This window comes from Camellia sinensis, chromosome 10, assembly GCF_055761805.1.
Source record: "Camellia sinensis isolate YWXY chromosome 10, ASM5576180v1, whole genome shotgun sequence".
Taxonomy (NCBI): Eukaryota; Viridiplantae; Streptophyta; class Magnoliopsida; order Ericales; family Theaceae; genus Camellia; species Camellia sinensis.
In genome coordinates, this window is record NC_138970.1 from 128,447,518 (window position 1) to 128,469,365 (window position 21,848).

At 34.0% G+C, this 21,848-nt stretch overlaps 1 protein-coding gene and 1 pseudogene across 2 annotated transcripts; one reads left to right on the forward strand and one right to left on the reverse strand.

Annotated features, from left to right (window-relative positions):
- LOC114300664 (cysteine-rich receptor-like protein kinase 15) overlaps window positions 1-21,848 on the reverse strand; it is a 136,181-nt pseudogene that overhangs the window by 41,176 nt on the left and 73,157 nt on the right.
- On the forward strand, window positions 17,323-21,836 carry LOC145801302 (uncharacterized). Of its 2 annotated transcripts, none has more exons than XM_082892264.1 (2): window positions 17,323-17,785; window positions 21,627-21,836. In XM_082892264.1, exons 1-2 carry the CDS (start codon window positions 17,360-17,362, stop codon window positions 21,819-21,821), a joined length of 621 nt encoding a protein of 206 aa, XP_082748390.1. In that variant the 5' UTR covers window positions 17,323-17,359; the 3' UTR covers window positions 21,822-21,836. The 2 variants fall into 2 exon arrangements, with proteins under 2 accessions (XP_082748390.1, XP_082748391.1); XM_082892265.1 differs by lacking the exon at window positions 17,323-17,785 and adding an exon at window positions 20,933-21,514.

The window sequence follows — 21,848 nt, forward strand, 5'->3', positions numbered from 1 at the left end:
AATTTTTTGATTTAAAAAAAAAAAACCCTCAGCATTTATTGACTTCTCCCAACCCAACCTCAGCATTTATTGACTTCTCCCAACCCACAATCTCTTTTGACTTCTCTCATAATTATTGCAACACCCTTTTCAATTTTTCTCATACACTATGGTTATACACAAAAATAAAAAATAAAAATAAAAATTTAGCTATAGATCTCAAAAAGATATAACATCTAAATTTGAATTATGATTTAATAATATAATTATGCATTTTTTTATGTATATCTATCAAAATTTTAAATCACTTAATGAGACAAATTAATCAATTTTTCAAAATTATTGATTTTTAATTTACAAAATAGATTAAAACAAAACTATTGACTGATTTATTTATTTAATAATAAAAATATTTCATAATCTCTCCCTCCTAATCTCTCTCACAAATTTTCAAAAAAAAAATATTAAAACTTGCATTCATTTTCTCTTCCCCAAAAAAATCAGATAATATTTTTTTATTAAAGTTGTAGATATCTACCTTTATTTTATATATTATATTATAACATAACAAAAAAAAACTATATAACTAAAAAAAAAAAAATCTTTAAAGTTTATCTAAATAAACTTTAAATCAATAAAATTCACATGTCTATCACATATCTAACTCACATCATAACTTACCTAAATAATAATAATTAAAAACAAATGGAAACCAAGATAAATTAAATTTAAAAAAAAAAAGATACCCACAACTCCATTTTAAATAAATTGAAAAAAAAAAATACCCGAATAGAAACCACACAAAAAAAAAAAAAAAAAAAAAAAAATTTGTCTATCTATCTATCTATATATATATTAAGAAAAATGGGGTTTCTAACCCCCAAGTCTTGTGGGAGTTCCAATATTCCAATCTAAATTTCTTGATTTTTTATTTAAAAAAAAAATCTTAGCATTTATTAATTTCTCCCAACCCCCAAGTATAAAAAAAATTCTTTGAAAAGTCCAACACATATGAATTCCTTGAAAAGTCCCAACACATACGATTATTATCCCTCATAATAACACTTTAATACATTAAGAACAATCATAAAAAAAAATTCCTTGAAAAGTCCAACACATATGAATTTCTTGAAAATCCAACACATATGATTATTATCAAAATATTACACTTTAATATAATATATAAAAAAAAGAAGACATTTAAAAATCACAATTCACATATATAGAAATAATTGTGAAGTACATATGAATTCCTTGAAAAATTCAACACATGATTATTATCCCTCATAATAACATTTTAATGCATTAAAAACAAGCATGAAAAAAATTCCTTGAAAAGTCCATCACATATGAATTCCTTGAAAAGTCCAACACATATGATTAGTATCAAAATATTAAATTTTAGGGTTAATTACATTAATAGTCCCTATAGTTTGGGACTTGTGTCACTTTAGTCCCTGACTTTTCAATTGTGACACATTTGACCATGAATTTTAAATTTTGTTCCAAATAAGGACAATTAAAAATATCATTACATTTTTCAAGGGTAAAATCGTTAATTTGATAAAATATAAACTAATTTGACAAAAGTAAATGTCAAAAAAATATTTTTAATTTTTTTGAATTTTTTTTTATCCACCAATGATAAAATTATGTCAAATTAATAAAAATTACATGATTATTTTTTAAAAATTAATTTTACATGATCATCATCCAAATACATAATAAAAATTAATTTGGTAAAAAAAAAATAAATGTCTAAAAGATTTATCAATTTTACATAATTTTATTTTTAGTATGTAGAAATAATTTTTTAAAATTAAAAAATATTTGTTTGACATTTATTTTTGTCAAATTAGTTTATATTTTATCAAATTGATAATTTTACCCTTGAAAAATCTAATTATATATTCAATTGTCCTTATTTGGAACAAGATTCAAAATTCATGGTCAAATGTGTCACAATTGAAAAGTCAGGGACCAAAGTGACACAAGTCTCAAACTATAGGTACTATTTGTGTAATTTGCCCTAAATTTTAATATAGTATAAATAAAAAAAAAAAAAAAGACAAAGTGGTGAAACACAACCCGTGCATAGCACGGGTGATATGCTAGTTATATATTAAGTAAAAGGAGGTTTTTAACCCCAAGTCTTGTGGGAGTTCCAATCTCCCAATCTAAATTTTCTGATTTTTTGATTTAAAAAAAAAAAAAAAACTTAGCATTTATTAACTTTTCCTAACCCCCAAGTCTTACCATCATAATAGCACTTTAATGCATTAAGAACAAGTATAAAAAAAAAAAAAATTTGAAATCCAACACATATGAATTTCTTGAAAAGTCCTAATATATATGATTATTATCCCTCATAATAACACTTTAATGCATTAAAAACAAGCATAAAAAAATTTCTTGAAAAGTCCAACACATATAATTATTATCAAAATATTAAACTTTAATATAATATAAAAAAGGAAAAAAAAAGAAGACATTTAAAAAAAAAAAAAAGACGTCTAAAAATCGCAATTCACATATATAGATAATTGTAAACACAATCCGTGCATAGCATGAGTGATATGCTATCTATACTATATATTAAGCAAAAGGGGGTTTTTAACCCACAAGTCTTGTGGGAGCTCCAATATCCCAATCCTAATTTTCTAATTTTTTGATTTTAAAAAAAAAAAATCAGCATTTATTAATTTCTCTCAATCCCCATGCCTTTTGGGAGATTTGGTCAAAACTCCCTTATAATTATTTAATCGTTTTATTTACTATTTTAATGATTCTTCTTTACAATTTTTTTTTTATTATGAAAAAAATATGGTTGTAATTAGATAGTATAAAAATATTTGTGATTTGTATGATTGAAGTTATCTCATTTTTTGATGTATTTGGTCTAGCCAAAAAAAATAAATTATAATTTGTATTTGGTTTAGCAATTTCTTCTTTTGTGTACTATTTTAATGGTTCTTTTGATTGAAGTTATCTCCTTTTGTGATTTGTAAACAAAAAAAGTTATAATTTGATTTTTTAATATGATTGAAGTTAGATAAATATAAATACTCACAAAGAGAAAAATGTGATTGTAATTAGTTCAACAGTTTTTTTTTTTAATGTGATTGTAGTTAGTTCAATGATTCTTTTTTTTAATGAGACTGTATTGTAATTAGTTTAATGGTTCTTTTTTTTTTCATTTGTCTTTTTTTTATTATAAGAAAAATGTGATGTGATTGTAGTTTGTTCAATGGTTCTATTTTTTAATGTGATTGTATTATAGTTAGTTTAATGATTTTTTTTTCCATTTACTTTTTTTTATTATGAGAAAAATGTGATGTGATTGTAATTTGTTCAATGGTTTTTTTTTTAATGTGATTTAATTGTTTTATTTACTGTTTTAATGGTTCTTCTTTACAATTATTTTTTTTATTATGAAAAAAATATGATTGTAGTTAGATAGCATAAAAATATTTGTGATTTGTATGATTGAAGTTATCTCCTTTTTTGATTTGTTTTTGGTCTAGCTAAAAAAAAATTATAATTTGATTTTTTAAGATGATTGAAGTTAGATAAATATAAACACTCACAAAGAGAAAAATGTGATTGTAGTTAGTTCAACGGTTCTTTTTTTTAATGTGATTATAGTTAGTTCAACGGTTCTTTTTTTTTAATGTGATTGTATTGTAATTAGTTTAATGGTTCTTTTTTTTCATTTATTTTTTTATTATGGAAAAAATGTGATAGGATTGTAGTTTGTTCAATGATTTTTTTTTTTAATGTGATTGTATTGTAGTTAGTTCAATGGTTATTTTTTTCATTTATTTTTTTTATTATGAGAAAAATGTGATGTGATTGTAGTTTGTTCAATAATTTTTTTTAACATGATTTAATCATTTTATTTACTGTTTTAATGGTTCTTCTTTATAATTATTTTTTTATTATGAAAAAAATATGATTGTAGTTAGATAGCATAAAAATATTTGTGATTTGTGTGATTGAAGTTATCTCATTTTTTTTTTATTTGTATTTGGTCTAACCAAAAAAAAATTATATTTTAATTTTTTAATATGATTGAAATTAGATAAATATAAACACTCACAAAGAGAAAAATGTGATCGTAGTTAGTTTAACGGTTATTTTTTTTTAAAAATGGAGATTGGTCAGAAGAATGTCTATACATTTCAGAAGGTTAAAAAAAAAATGTAAGTATAACATTTTTACTTTGTAACATTATAAATACATAATATATGTATTGTTCATTAATTATAATACTAAGCCTTTGTTTGGCAATGATTTTTTTAGTTGGCTTTTTGGCCTTCTTGACTTTTTTAGCCTCAGACTTTTTTGTTCGTTTGGTATTCTTGATTGACTTTTTTGGCTTTTTAGCTTTGGAATAGTGGATTTTTTTTTGTCTTTTTGTGATTTTTGGCTTTCTGTGATTTTTTAATTTTTTTTTTGTCTTTTTGTAATTATTTAGCCAAATATGATAACCAAACACCACCTAACTATCACGTTGACAATGCAGGAATGCTGATGGAATACTTACAACAATTTAGATTTTAGTTATTTTTTTATTTTACTCATGCAGTGAATTTCGAACAAATGTAATAAATTCTTATTTTTATTACTTTAATTATGCAATGTCAACATTTTCTTTTAAAATTACATATATTTTATGCTAACAATTTATAAATATGTTTGACATAATATAAATAGTTTTTTTTTAAAAAAAATTTAATCTCGTGCATAGCACGGGTGATATGCTAGTGATTATTATCAAAATATTAAACTTTAATATAATATAAAAAAGAAAAAAAAAAGACATTTAAGAAGAAAAAAAAAGAAAAAGAAGACAAAGTGATGAAACACAACCCGTGCATAGCACGGGTGATATGCTAGTATTATATAAGAAAAATAGGATTTTTAACCCACAAGTCTTGTGAGAGCTCCAATGCCTCAATCTTAGTTTCTTAATTTTTTTATTTAAAAAAAACTTCAGCACTTATTGACTTTTCTCAAATCTTTTTAACTTCCCATACACACCCTTTTCAAGTCTTGAGAGAACTCTAATATCCCAATTCTCATTTCATAATTTTTTAATTTAAAAAATAATAATCCCACTCACCATTTAATTTCAACTTTTTCAAAATTTAATAACCTTAATCCTACTGTCACAACCTTTTTGACTTCCCCTACCTACTGCGCAGCCTATTCAACTCCTTCCACCATCCGCCATGTATTACATATAACTTCAAATAAAATAAATAACTCTTTAAAGAAAGAGGGAGAGAGTTTAATGGAAAAAAAATGTGATTAACAAAATCTGGGGAAAAGTATAGAGAGAGTTGGACAAAATTTGAAGAAAAAGGCTGACACCTTCATAGTCCACAGAAAAAAAACTTGTAAGTAATTTTTTTATTTTTTTAATAGTTTCTTTTTTCGTTTATTTTTTTTATTATGAGTCAAAATGTGATTGTGATTTTTTAAATTGATTGGATTTTTTAAATTGATTGGATATTTTAACTCACTGTATTTTTTGAAAAAAATAATTGTATTTTTTAAATATACGGTGATTGTATTTTTAAACTGATTCAATTTTTAACTTAGTGTGTTTTTTGGAAAAAAAAAATGATTGTGTTTTTTAAATATGAATTAAAAAAATTTGTAACTCACTGATGAGAAAAATTTTTTTTGTTTGAGTTGTGACAATCTCTGTGTTTTTTATCACATAATGATTAGATTGTATTTTGTCTATTAAAAAAATTTATAATTTGATTTTTAACTCACCGTATTTTTTGAAAAAAAAATGATTGTATTTTTTAACTATCAATTGACTTAATTTATATTGAAATTTTTAACTCATTGTGTTTTTTTGAAAAAAAAATAATTAAATTTTTTAATTACCAATTAACTTCATTGCTGATATAAAAAAATATCTTCGCTATGGTAGGATGCATCTGTACAATCACAACTCTATATTGCATAATTTTTTTATTTGCATTATCATTCCTTTTAAGTTTTCGTGAGAGTTGAATCATAGTTTATTTTGTTAGGCACATGGATTAAAGTACTTCTTCTTCTATGTGATTATTGATCATTGTCTTTAGAATGTGTAAGAAGATCATAAATACCAATGTGATTGTGGAAATTTGTAACTCACTCATGATAAAAAAAAAAAAAAATTGTTTGGATTGCGACAATCTTTGTATTTTTTGATCGCATAATAATTAGATTATATTTTGTCTACTAAAAAAAAATTTATAATTTGGTTTTTTAACTCATTGTGTTTTTTGAGAAAAAAAAAATGATTGTATTTTTTAATTATCAATTGACTTAATTTATGATTGAATTTTTAAGTGACTATATTTTTTGAAAAAAAAATAATTATATTTTTTAACTACCAATTAATTTCATTGTTGATAAAAATAATATATTCGCCATGGAAGGATGCATCTGTACAATCACAACTCAATATTGCATAATTTTTTTATTTGCATTCATCATTCCTTTTGAGTAGAGAGAGTTTTATTTAAAAAAATGTGATTCATAGAATCTAGGAAAAGTTTAGAGGGAGAGAGAGTTGGACAGAATTTGAGGAAAAAGACTGAAACCTTCAGAGTCACAAAAGATCTGTAAGTAATCTGTTCATTTCTTTTTCAATAGTTTCTTTTATTTATTTATTTTTTTATTATGTACAAAAATGTGATTGTGATTTTTTAAACTTATTAAGTTTTTTTAACTTATTGTATTTTTTGAAAAAATAATAATTGTGTTTTTTAAATATACGGTGATTGTATTTTTAAACTGATTGAGTTTTTGAACTCAGTGTTTTTTTTTTTTTTTTAAAAATAATTGTGTTTTTTAAATATCAATTAAAAAAATTTGTAACTCATTGATGACAAATTTTTTTTGTTTGGATTGCGACAATTTCTATGTTTTTTGATCACACGATGATTAGGTTATATTTGATTGGAAGGGACTCTCACGGTACACATGTATCCCTCTTTCCCTCCCTCTATTCCCTCCCATTAGGAACAATCAATACATATTTATATGACCTTCTAATAAGACGTATGTATGCGTGGGTTTGATCAATTGATTATCGTCGCTGGAAATTTATTCCACAACTATGGAATTGTTTTTTTTTTTTTTTTTTGCATGGTTGTTTCGAATCTGCGAGCGAGAGTTGTAAATAATGCTCTGGCGATGGAGATCTGAACAGAGAAAATTAGCAAGCCAGTGTTAGCACCGGTAATTATAGTTAATTTTATTAAGCTTTGATCCGTAATTTACCTCCAAATCCTTGTTTTGAAGGTTCTGTGGGGAGTTCATAATTCATTTTTGTTCATTGTTCACCATTGTAGAGTTTGTAGTGTTGACACTTTTTATATGGAATAAATCTACGCTAAAGACGGCTAACAGGAGATAGTCTGATATATAGTACAGATACATATATACATATAGCCACTTGATAGTTCAATATACAGTACAGATACATATACACATATAGATACAAACTAATAGCAAGACTGTCCACTATTAAACCTGACTAAACGATATAATTATTTATCTGATGTATACACCAGAACTGACCTTGAATTAAGGAAAATAGGAAGAAGAAAGTGGTGGAGAGGGCAAAAACGCTCTCCCTCTCTCTCTCTCTCAACAGTGGACACATGCACATGGAGAGTGCCTAATTTCAAAACCTTAGGGGACGCCAATGCAATTTAACCTCTAGACTAAAATGTAAACATGAAACAAGAACAAATATGCTGCTATCCACAAGCTTTTCTCTTCTTTTTTTAATTATAACTGAATGAGTTACTTTTGTGATTTGTCCAAAATATACACCACCAATATCATAATAAATACCCCAGCAAAAGATAATGCTTAAAACAACTTTACCTGCTGTGTTTTGTCACCATGAATGGTAGTAGCAGGAAACCCATTCATACACAACCAATGTTCCAGTGAATCAGCTCCTTTCTTCGTCTCCACAAAAACCAGAGTCAGAGCTTGCTGCAAAACCAAGTGCAGAAAAGCAACAATCATGTAGATAATGAAGGTCAAGTTTTAAAATTAGCTTAAAATATGAAACACCAATAAAAATGTTAAACAAAAAATTACCCTATTAACAACATTAATGTAACGCCCTCAAAATTAACCCATTATATATATATCATTGACATGCAATATTTAAAGAAAACAATTCATTAATTCATTCATCAGAGTATTACTAAATAAAAGCGTTACATGTAACATCAAATTAAATGCCCTACGGGCTAACATTTTTCCAAGCCAACACTTGGACACAGAATATGAGTTCTAACTCAAATACAAACAAAGCCCTAAGCTTGAATGTTTACATGTAATATCAAATAAATAAATAACAACTAAACTAAACAGAGTCTTCAACTCCAATTCCTTCCAAGCTAATTCCTTGGAGGTAGCTTATCACCTGAACCTGAAAATGATGTTCCCATAAAGGGTGAGCCACAGCCCAGTAGAAAAATACTAAACCAAATATAAGCATTGGATAAAGCTATAGCATTCAATAGATGGTTAACCAAGATAATCAATTATAACTTGATACTGTCTCATGACACTAATGTCTATGACATATTTCAATTCCCATTATTATCAATATGGCCCAGAACCTGGCTAAACTTACAACAGTGAACTATATATCACATTCACATTACTTCCAATATCAACAACACAGATGAGACTCAGGCTCATATCAAAACACTTTGTACTTCTCATTTGATACACATTTTAGTGCTGTATCAATAACATGTAAAAACACTTCAATATAATAAGCACACATAATAGTGATGCTAATGGAGTCCATCCCCTATCTCCTCCCAAACAATATGCATATGCAATGCTCAATCAATACATGTATTTTCTGTATTAATTCAATAGTCTAAATTTATGACTTAAACAAATTGATTAGTTTCAATTTTCCCTAATCCACATGCAATGTCTACAACAAACACGACTATCCTCCACCGATAGCCCAAAACAGTTATTTCTAGACTGGAAATAAATATATCAACAATTCAATAGGCGAGTGATTTTAATTATCCAACTACACCATTTAATCAATGAATTCCTCAATTTCATGCATTTAACCAATTTCCCCAATTTCCTTAAATTAATTATACAAATTAATTTATTAATACAACTAGGGTTTTTCCCAAAATTACCAAAGTACTCCCAACATATCAAAATACCAAAACTTAGAACAACACTTATAGGATGGAGTAGGAAATCCCTACCTCGAAGAAAATAACCCGAATGGAGAAGACGAAGATGAATACCCAAATTCCAAAGTGCTCCAAACCACCAAACGTTCAGATTGAATGAAAGCCCTTGACTCACTCTATCTTTTTAATAAAGGACCAAGGTTAGATACTCACTCTAGGTAGATCGATTCTTAGAGAGAAGGCAGGTTTAGAGAGAGAGAAAGAGAGAGAGACTCTCAAGGGGCGGTTTTCTAAAAGTTAAGAAAGAAAAGTAGGTCAAAAAGTGATCCAAAAAGTGAAATCTCGGACTGATGTAGTCGACTCCCCGCTCGAGCGTGAAAATCCCCGCTCGAGCGTCAGACACAGACTCACGCTTGAGCGTGAAAAGAGCCGCTCGAGCGTCGATTGCACACTTCCAGAAGTTTTGCAGGCGATGGCACCCGCTCGAGCGCCAAACTCTCCGCTCGAGCGGAGGGACTACAGAGTAAAGTACTGGGAGATGGAAAAACACGCTCGAGCGTCAAAACTCCCGCTCGAGCGTATAAGCAACAACGAAGAGCCCGCTCGAGCGTTAAAACTTCCGCTCGAGCGTGAAGGCCAAAATCTGGACATCACCTTTTGGTTTCAAAGTGCAACCAACCTGTTTCAAACCTGCCCATCACAACCTAAGATTCAAATACAAAGAGGAAAGGCTAGAAGTGATAATGATACAAAAACAAGTCCACGGAACCAAGTCCAGAATACAGCATACAAAGGAAGGAAAAATCGGGATCGCTATAATCTCCCCCCCTTAAAAGAATTTCGTCCCTGAAATTAAGCATAAGGTTTTGGAAACAAGTTTTTCTCAAATTCCAACAATATGATAACTCAAAATAAGCAACTTGACCCAACACCGGCCATTTCATCTCTTATCAAGAGGCATTTTACAATATGTAAAATAACATATATTTTCACCTGCATTAACACTATGCAATTTTCTTGCAATTTCAACAATTTTCAATATATTCAACATATGCAGTGTTCCATTAAACTTCCATTTCGAGACAAGTTCCAACATATTTCCATTAACCAAAACATTCTCAATGTTTTACAGCTTAAGACATATATAAAGCTCTAAAGTTTAACAATATGACAAAATCTAAATACAAAATTACAAATCGATAAACATGTCCGGATATTTTTCGCGGACTTCCAACTCACGTTCCCAAGTGGCTTCCTCCACTCCGTGATATTTCCACAAAACTTTTACCAAAGGAATGGTCTTGCCTCGCAAGACTTGATCCCGCCTATCCAAGACTCGGACCGGTCTCTCCTCATACGAGGCATCCTCATCTACCTTTAAATCGGTCCAATCCAATACATGTGATGGATCTGGCTCATACTTCCGAAGCATACTCACATGAAACACGTCATGAACTCCGGACAACTGCGGCAGTAAAGCTAACCGATAAGCAACCTCGCCAATCCTCTCAAGGATCTCAAAAGGACCAATAAACCGAGGGGATAACTTCCCACTCTTCCCAAACCTCATTAACCCCCGCCTAGGTGATATTTTCAGGAAGACATGATCACCCACTTCAAACACCAAAGGTCTCCTCCTACGGTCAGCATAACTCCTTTGGCGACTCTGGGCTGTAACAAGCCTCCTACGGATAAGCTCAACCTTCTCCGTTGTCTCCCTAACCAACTCCGGGCCCAACAAAGGTGCATCACCCACCTCGGCCCAACAAACTGGAGACCTACACGGTCGGCCATACAAGGCCTCAAACGGTGCCATACCGATACTAGACTGAAAACTGTTGTTGTAGGCAAACTCCACCAATGGTAAGTGCCTCTCCCACGTCCCACTAAAGTCAAGGACACAACCCCGAAGCATATCCTCAAGGATCTGAATAGTACGCTCGGACTGCCCGTCAGTCTGCGGATGATAAGCCGTGCTAAAGGTCAACTTAGTGCCTAAGGCACTCTGCAAACTCTGCCACAACCTGGCAGTAAAACGAGGATCTTTATCTGAGACGATCGTCACTGGGACCCCGTGCAATCTCACTATGTCTCGAATATACAAGTCGGCAAGATGGTCTACCGAATCTCTCATGCGCATAGGAATGAAGTGCGCCGACTTAGTCAACCGGTCCACAACCACCCAAATGGCGTCACTACCCCACTGAGTCCTCGGAAGGCCTACAACGAAGTCCATAGTGACATGCTCCCACTTCCACTCGGCAATAGGCAAGGGTTGTAACAAACCCGCTGGCCTCTGATGCTCGGCCTTCACTTGCTGACAAGTAAGGCACCTAGACACGAAAGTTGCCACATCTCTCTTCATACCCCGCCACCAAAACTGGCGACCTAAATCCCGATACATCTTAGTGCCTCCCGGATGCACCGCAAGGCGTGAATGATGGAACTCTCGGAGTACCTCCTCTCGACAAGACTCCGGCACAAACAGACGGTCTCGGTATCTCACACTGAGGTCGGGATACACCGTTAAACCCTTCTCAACCTTCCCACTGGAAATCTTCTCACGGAGGGATTCTAACTCAAGTTCACCCCCCTGAGCCTCTAACACTCAAGTCACAAGTGTAGGCTGTGCAACAACAGAAAACAAGGCCGCAGCCTCAACGGATTCGCTCAGAAGTAAATCGAACTCCCCAAGTGCACCCAACATCTTCCACTCCCGAATGGCTATACTAGCTATGTCACCAACAGGTTTCCTGCTAAGGGCGTCGGCCACCACATTGGCCTTTCCCGGATGATAATGCAACTCGAAGTCATAATCCTCAATGAACTCCATCCACCTCCTCTACCTCAAGTTCAAGTCTTTCTGTGTGAACAGATATTTCAGACTCTTATGATCCGAGAATACCTCGAACCTCTCACCGTAAAGATAATGCCTCCAAATCTTCAAGGCAAATATCACAGCTGCTAACTCTAAATCATGTGTAGGGTAATTATTCTCGTGAATTTTCAACTGACGTGAGCCATAGGCAACCACTTTCCCTTCTTGCATCAACACACAACCCAGACCCTCTCGTAAGGCGTCACAATAAACTACATAACCCAACCCTCTCTCCGGAATAATCAATACTGGAGCGGTGGTCAGTCTAACTTTCAACTCCTGGAACGACTTTTCACAAGTCTCACTCCATACAAACTTAACTCCCTTCCGAGTCAAACTAGTCAAAGGTGAAGCTAACCTGGAGAAATCCTTCACAAACTGGCGATAATACCTAGCTAATCCCAGAAAACTGCGGATCTCAAACACACTCTTAGGCTATGCCCAATCTTGCACTGCCTCAGTCTTGGATGTATCAACAGACACTCCTTCCCCAGAAACTACATGGCCTAAGAACTTGACCTCTTCTAGCCAGAATTCACACTTCCCAAACTTAGCATAAAGCTTATAGGCTCTAAGTAACTCAAGCACCACTCTCAAGTGTTCCTTGTGCTTCTCCTCAGAAGGTGAATAGATAAGGATGTCGTCCACGAAGACGACTACAAAACGATCTAAAAATTCCCGGAATATCCGGTTCATCAAATCCATAAAAACTGCCGGTGCATTGGTGAGCCCAAATGGCATCACCAAAAATTCATAGTGACCATATCGCGTACGGAATGCCGTCTTCGGAATATCCTCCTCCTTGACTCTCAACTGATGATAACCCGATCTCAAGTCTATCTTCGAGAAACAACGGGAGCCCTTCAACTGATCGAACAGATCATCTATACGAGGCATAGGGTACTTATTCTTAACCGTAGCCCGATTCAATTTCCGATAATCTATACAAAGTCTCAAAGCACCACCTTTCTTTTTAACAAAGAGGGCCGGTGCTCCCCATGGCGAAACACTAGGACGTATATAGCCCTTATCTAGCAACTCCTGGAGTTGGATCTTCAACTCAACTAACTCGGCTGGGGCAAAACGATAAGGTGACATAGAAATCGGCGCCGTGCCGGGCACTAAGTCAATAGAGAACTCAATCTCTCTGTGAGGAGGCAAACCAACAAGGTCCTCGGGAAAGACATCCGAGTACTCACAAACCACCCGTGGCAACACAATCTGGGTCTCATCACACTCACTACTCAAAAAGCTAGCAACTAGACCACTAAGCTCACCCCGTCCTCGCGAATCATACCCCGGTGGCAAAACACTACCAACCCGGTCCCCCAGAAAATGAAAACATTCCCCGCTCACGGTACAACAAGTGACCCTCTGGCGGTAGCAATCAATAACTGCCCGGTATGACGATAACCAATCCATACCCAAAATAACATCGAAGCCCTTCATGGGCATAACCACAAAAGGAAACGAAAGCCTATGATAGTCGACCTCTATATCACAACCCCTAACACCTTGTTTCAAGATCAACTCACCCCCAAGAGGTGACACTACACAAATAGGAGATGCTAACTGTGCTAACTCCAACTCCAAAACAGATGCAAATGCAGCAGACACAAAGGAATGAGATGCACCCGTATCAATCAAAACACTAGCAACCGAGTTGCAAAACAAGAAGGTACCTCTCACAACTGATGGTGCCGGCACAAGATCCTGCGCAGTAACAGCGTACACGCGCCTAGACGACCTCTAATCAACCTGCTCACCCCTAGGAGCATAAGATTGCTGCACCGACTGGGACGATGAAGCCCCCTGATTGGCCCTCGAGGCCTGACCCGACTGTGCTGGCTGATGACTCTGAATCTGCCTCAAACCAGATGCACCAGGTGTGCCACTCAACTGCGGGCAATACCGCTTCATATGCCCTGGCTGACCACACTGATAACACGAGAGTGGCTGGCCTCTACCCTGACTCTGGCTCTGAGATCGAGCCGAAGATGATGCTGCTCTCTGCACTCCTTCCCTCTGAGGACAAACTGGAGACTTGTGGCCCAGCTGGCCACACTTGAAACAGGTAATGTCTCCCTTCCAAGCTAATTCCTTAGAGGTAGCTTATCACCTGAACCTGAAAATGATGTTCCCATAAAGGGTGAGCCACAGCCCAGTAGAAAAATACTAAACCAAATATAAGCATTGGATAAAGCTATAGCATTCAATAGATGGTTAACCAAGATAATCAATTATAACTTGATATTGTCTCATGACAGTAATGTCTATGACATGTTTCAATTCCCATTATTATCAATATGGCCCAGAACCTGGCCAAACTTACAACAGTGAACTATATATCACATTCACATTACTTCCAATATCAACAACACAGATGAGACTCAGGCTCATATCAAAACACTTTGTACTTCTCATTTGATACACATTTTAGTGCTGTATCAATAACATGTAAAAACACTTCAATATAATAAGCACACATAATAGTGATGCTAATGGAGTCCATCCCCTATCTCCTCCCAAACAATATGCATATGCAATGCTCAATCAATACATGTATTTTCTGTATTAATTCAATAGTCTAAATTTATGACTTAAACAAATTGATTAGTTTCAATTTTCCCTAATCCACATGCAATGTCTACAACAAACACGACTATCCTCCACCGATAGCCCAAAACAGTTATTTCTAGACTGGAAATAAATATATCAACAATTCAATAGGCGAGTGATTTTAATTATCCAACTACACCATTTAATCAATGAATTCCTCAATTTCATGCATTTAACCAATTTCCTTAAATTAATTATACAAATTAATTTATTAATACAACTAGGGTTTTTCCCAAAATTACCAAAGTACTCCCAACATATCAAAATACCAAAACTTAGAACAAAACTTATAGGATGGAGTAGGAAATCCCTACCTCGAAGAAAATAACCCGAATAGAGAAGACGAAGATGAATACCCAAATTCCAAAGTGCTCCAAACCACCAAACGTTCAGATTGAATGAAAGCCCTTGACTCACTCTATCTTTTTAATAAAGGACCAAGGTTAGATACTCACTCTAGGTAGATCGATTCTTAGAGAGAAGGCAGGTTTAGAGAGAGAGAAAGAGAGAGAGACTCTCAAGGGGCGGTTTTCTAAAAGTTAAGAAAGAAAAGTAGGTCAAAAAGTGATCCAAAAAGTGAAATCTCGGACTGATGTAGTCGACTCCCCGCTCGAGCGTGAAAATCCCTGCTCGAGCGTCAGACACAGACTCACGCTTGAGCGTGAAAAGAGCCGCTCGAACGTCGATTGCACACTTCCAGAAGTTTTGCAGGCGATGGTACCCACTCGAGCGCCAAACTCTCCGCTCGAGCGGAGGGACTGCAGAGTAAAGTACTGGGAGATGGAAAAACACGCTCGAGCGTCAAAACTCCCGCTCGAGCGTATAAGCAACAACGAAGAGCCCGCTCGAGCGTTAAAACTTCCGCTCGAGCGTGAAGGCCAAAATCTGGACATCACCTTTTGGTTTCAAAGTGCAACCAACCTGTTTCAAACCTGCCCATCACAACCTAAGATTCAAATACAAAGAGGAAAGGCTAGAAGTGATAATGATACAAAAACAAGTCCACGGAACCAAGTCCAGAATACAGTATACAAAGGAAGGAAAAACCGGGATCGCTATAATTAAGAACACTAGCACTTGTATATCAAGAGATCAGCTCCTTTCTTTGTTTTGTTTATATATATATATATATATATAATCGGCATATATATATTATCCGCTGTTTTGTTTTAAGTCAGCGGTTTGGTTTGTTTTGTTTATAATATGTGATGCTCTGTTTTGTTTTAAGTTATTCTCTCATAATTATATATATATATATATATTATATATATATATATATTATCGGCATAGAATATATAATTTTTTATATATATTTTAAATGCACATATGCTCAATATATATATTTTTATATATATTATTTAAAGAGATTTAATCTGTCAGATTTTTTATTTCACATTTTTTTTTATTATTTTAAATTTTTTAATCTGTCAAATCTTTTTATTTCAGATTATTTTTATATCAGATTATTTTTATAGAGGTTTAATTTGTCAGATTTTTTTAAAGAGGTTTAATTGTTAAGTAAAGATGTTTAATAAAAAAAATGACAAAAATAACAAAAATCACTAAGGAAGACAAAATTTGACAACAACTGTCCAACCTTAAACACACAACATTACCAAACAGGTCATGAATTAAGTAGTGACTTGAAAGCAATTTCTGTGTTCGTATTAATGCTAATAGTCCTAAAAATTTAAGCTTTTAGCACAGCAAATAAGGGTATAGAAAATTTCATAAAGCCACAATCCAAAACAACCAAACTGTTACATTCCACAAACCAACTTGGTAAAAGCACTTAAACATCAAACAGTAAATTAATTGAACCAAATTGAGCATAGTGAGAGTAGAGCACTAACAAAGGACAAAGTGGCTAGCTAATGACTACAAAATAAAAAATGATGAAAAAATATAGAGAAAAATTAGAAAATTACCATGGAAGACGACAAAAGGTAGAGAACATGTGGTTGTTAGTGTACAAGTCAAAGTGAAGATAAATAATTCCATGGCTTGGTTTGAACTTAGAGTTACTAAAGAACATATCAAGTGTGATGTTGTTACGTGATAAGTTAAGTAGTGTGTACAAAGATCTCTCCTAAAAACTTAATGGATGGATAGAGGAAAGAATTAGTAACTCTAAGTTCACCTTCTCTTTAAAACGAAGGCAATAAAAATAAGAAAATAGAAGAAATGAAAGGAAGAACAAATAATATTGTGCCTGATTATCTTCTTTTCCAATTATATCGTTATTAGAGAAATCTGAAGCCACAGTTACACACCATAATCAATATTGCCTCTATAAACAGTCCAATCAACTAAGATTCTTTTTATATCTTCAAAAATAACTAGTTTCCTAAATGAGCAAATTTTCTTTTATTCCTTTTAATGTACTAATGTTGTAAACTTGTCAGGAACCATTTTTTTTTCTACTCTATCCTTTCCCATAATATTTCCATCTTAATCTATGTTATATACTTGGAGAATTAAGGAAAGATTAGATATAGACAACGTCATATGATTTTCTTTGTATGATACACATTGTGCATTCCTAAATGGAATAGGTTAATAGTACACATGATGCGTTTTATGACATAAACAAATTAAAAAAAACTTGATCTTTCATTTGTGATCAGACATGGACAAAAGTTGGATTGCATTGGGTAAGACACCTGATGGAAGGATGAGTCAGCCATTTATTGATGGGGTGACATCATTTATCAAATTTGCAATGGCAGTTGTTGACCAGGAAGGTAAAATTCCGTGCCCATGTTTGAACTGTGTGAACTATTATTCCCAAAATCTTCAAAATGTGCAAATTCATTTGCTTCAATATGGGATTATGCAAACGTACACTATTTGGCATGAGCACGGGGAACCACGTGTATCAAATGAGGCTCATCATGAAATGGCAATTGATGAAGATGAGGTTTTAGGTGGTATTGATGCCTTAGTGGAAGATCGAATAAGAGGAGAACCCAACGATGCACCCCAGAATGAGGAAGTACAAACGTTTGATAAACTATTGAATGATGCCAAACGTGAGGTGTACTTAGGTTGCACAAACTACACTCTGTTGAAGTTTGTCATCGAGCTGCTTAATATGAAGGTAACAAACCACTGGAGCAATAAGTCGGTTAACACACTATTGGAGTTTTTAACAAAACTTTTACCAAAAGATAATTTGGTTCCAAAGTCATTTTATGAAGCTAAGAAAATACTTTGAGATTTGGGCTTGTCATATGAGTTAATTGATGCTTGTATAAATGATGGTGTACTCTTTTGGAAGGAAAATGCAAGGTTAGATAAATGTCCAAAATGTAAGGCATCCAGATACAAGATCAATCGTGGCAGGGGTAAGAAGATTCCCCATAAGGTGTTGCGGTACTTCCCATTAACACCAAGGTTGAAAAGATTGTACATGTCAAGAAAGACTGCAGAGGACATGAGATGGCACAAGGAGAAACATATAGATGACGGAGTATTGAGACATCCCACCGATAGTGATGAATGGAAGGAATTTGATGTGCAACATCCTCAGTTTGCCCTGGAGCCTCGAAATGTGAGGCTAGGGTTGGCTGTTGATGGGTTCAATCCTTTCGGGAACATGAGCAACTCATATAGTTTATGGCCTGTAGTACTCATTCCTTATAACTTGCCACCTTGGTTGGTTATGAAAGATCCCTTTCTTATGATGTCACTACTTATTCCTGGAGAATCACAACCAGGGATCGATATTGATGTCTACATAAGACCTCTGGTGGATGAGTTGAATGAGTTGTGGAAAAATGGTGCATTATCTTACGATGCCGTAACTGGTGAGTTTTTCTAGATGCGTGCAGCTTTGATGTGGACTATACATGATTGGCCCGCATTTGGTGACATATCTGGGTGGAGAACAAAGGGTCATTATTCTTGCTACACTTGCAATGATGAACCATATTTTCAATCCTCGATGCTACTTGCCTCAAAACCACCCCGAAAGGCGAAAGAGTAAGGCTTACAATGGTAAGCATGAGAAGCGAAAGAGATCTTTAAAGTTACCAGTGGAAAAGATATTAGAGCAATTGGATAGAGTGACAGGTGTCACATATGGGAAGCATCCAAGAAATAAGAAAAGACTCCGTCAGGCACCAAATTGGACAAAGGTAAGCATCTTGTATGAGTTACCATACTAGAAGAAACGGAAGCTTCGACACAACATTGATGTTATGCACGTCGAGAAGAATTTTAGTGAAAATACCTTTGGAACTATGTTAGGCATTGATGGAAAGAACAAAGACACCGACAAAGCACGGATGGACTTGGAAGATATGGGTATAAGGAAAGAGTTGTGGTTAACACGTCATCCTGATGGAACTTATGTCAAACCTAGGGCAATCTTTTCATTGACCCCTGAAGAGAGGGAGGGTTTCTTTGAATTCTTGAAATCAGTGAAGTATCCGAATGGCTATGCTGCAAACATATCAAGATCAGTGAATGTGAGAAATGGTAAATTAACAGGCTTGAAAAGTCATGACTGCCATGTGCTCATACAACGGATTCTTCCAATTGGGATGCGTGGTTACGTAGACAAAGAGATTAGTAAAACACTATTTGAGTTAGGTAGCTTTTTCCAGGATTTGTGCTCAAGGACACTGCGCCGTAATGAACTTGAGAAATTAGAGGAACGTATAGTACACATATTATGCAAGCTTGAAAAGATCTTTCCTCTAGCCTTCTTTGATGTGATGGTTCACTTGGCCGTTCACTTGCCGCGTGAGGCTATTCTTGGAGGACCGGTGCAATATCGATGGATGTACCGGATTGAAAGGTAATTGTTAAATTGAAAGGTTCGTAATTATATGTTGCATGTGTAACCTTGCTCTTAACTAATTCTCTTTTCAAGGTTTCTCGGAGCTTTAAAAAAGTTTGTTACAAACCGAGCTCGACCAGAAGGTTCAATCGCAGAAGCTTACATTGTCAAAGAGTGCATTACTTTTTGTTCAATGTATGTTGATGGGATCGAAACAGTGCATAATCGACCCGAACGAAATCAAGATCGTGGCGAACGTCACAAAGGGTTAACTGTATTCACAGAAACTGCCCGTCCTATTGGCCTAATCACAAGGGATGCTGATATGTCACAAGAATATCGTGATATGGCTCATCGGTTCTTGTTGAACAATAGCCCCGAGATAGAGAAGTATCTAGAGTATGTTTTTCAATTAAATATGTGTATTCTTAGCTTTGTTAATGTAGTTAGCAGTGCATAATAATCACATTCTTTTGAGTAGGATACACAAAAATCTATTACGGACTCCATCTGACGAAGGCATAACCCATATACAACAACAAGAGTTTCCCAAGTGGTTCAAAGAGCGGGTAAGGCATTTTCAATTTTAAGACATGATTAAAAATTTGTATAAGATTTGATCATTTATTAATTTATTTTTACTATCTTAATGTACGTTATATGTGAATGTAGATAAATATATTGAGAGAAGAAAAGTCACCAGAAGCAACCAATGATTTATGGTCGTTAGCAAATGGCCCAAATTTACTAGTAAAAGAGTACTCAGGTTGCATAATCAATGGCGTACGGTTTCGTACGAGAGAAGTAGACAATCGCCGTAACAGTCAGAATAGTGGTGTGCTTACGGAAAGGGATCATGAGGGAGTGACGCATGAATTTTATGGTCACTTGTGCAATGTTTGGGAATTGGAGTACATGTGTCATAACAAAGTTGTATTGTTCCAGTGTGAATGGTACAACACAGGAAATACAGGTCGAAGTAGAACATTGCGAACCGATGATTATTGCACAAGTATTGATGTCACAAGTCGGTGGTATCAACACGACCCTTTTATCTTGCCTAGCCAGGCTAAGCAAGTCTTTTACCTAAATGATACCAAATGGGGACAACCTTGGCAAGTCGTTCAACGAGTGCAACATAGGGGTGTCTTTGATGTACCAGAGGTAGGCGATGGAGAATCATTACATGAACCAGAAGAAAACGATGTGTTCCAACAAGAAAATATTACCGATGTTGTTCTAATTGACATCGGCCCTAATGTTCAATGTTATAGAGATGGTGTTGAAGCAGAAGTTGTTACAAGGGTTAGGTCATCTGATGAAACAATGATACAGAAAAGAGCTGACAAACAAAATGAAGAGTGTGACGAACCTGATGTGGATTACGATATGGATCTTGATGTAGACTAGGATTTGTAGTTATTTTTCACTTTCTATATGAACATTGTTCTTAATTAATGTAGTTGAATTTCAGTTGTGGGGTTCATCCACTGCTATGTAGGTTTATCATTGATTGGTCATATTGTGTGTCTGATGGCTTTGTAATTAATTTGTTCTATGATAAGTAAATGGTAAAAACAAAAATCATCCATATCACTCTAGCCATATTTCAATGATTTAGAGCCTATATGACATATCCACTTGTTGAGATTGTTGTTGCTTTATGCTTTATGTATAGAAATATATAATTATCTTTTCTTTACATCTAATGTTCAATTATGTGTATCCACCAAAAAAATGTTCAATTATGCTTTATAGTTGGGCAAAATGGATGCTACAAAAAAGCAATTGACCAAACCAAGTACCGCAACTAAGAAGGTAACGAACTATGAGAAACAAAGAATGAAGAATATTAATAAAAACCGTGAGAGAATGAATGCTCTAGGAGTGAAGAATATAACAACTTGTTTGAAGGCTACGGTTCAACATAAGAAATTGAGGAAGGAAAAACAAATACCAATTGAGGAAAATGATGATGATTATCGACCGTCAGAGGCTGAAGATGGCAGTGACACTGAAACCTATGATTCGTTTGAGCATGAGGTACTATATATTTATGCATTGTGAAATATATTCTTTCTTGTTACTTTCAATTCATACACACATAGACATGTATATCTTTGTACATATATTCATATTTTATTATGTTATTCAGCTGTTAGAGATACCATCGAGAGCCCGTTCACAATCTCATCATGAGGCGTTGACCCACGCATTAGAAGAGGGGGATACCTCTTCACGTCCTGAGGTGACTAGCAATCCGCCACCACCTCTCAATGTGGAGCCTCAACTTGAGGTGACTGCTGGTAATACTATGGGTAAGACACACTCTTTATTTCCATTGATTTGAGATCTTAATTAAATTTGTTCACATACT

What these genes read in the sequence shown, in the direction of transcription:
- LOC145801302 (XM_082892264.1), top strand. Translation starts at nt 17,360, where the DNA reads ATGAGTCAGCCATTTATTGATGGGGTGACATCATTTATCAAATTTGCA. An exon ending in TCGAGCTGCTTAATATGAAG is followed by an intron (nt 17,786 to 21,626) that starts GTAACAAACCAC and finishes TATGTTATTCAG; the next exon opens with CTGTTAGAGATACCATCGAG.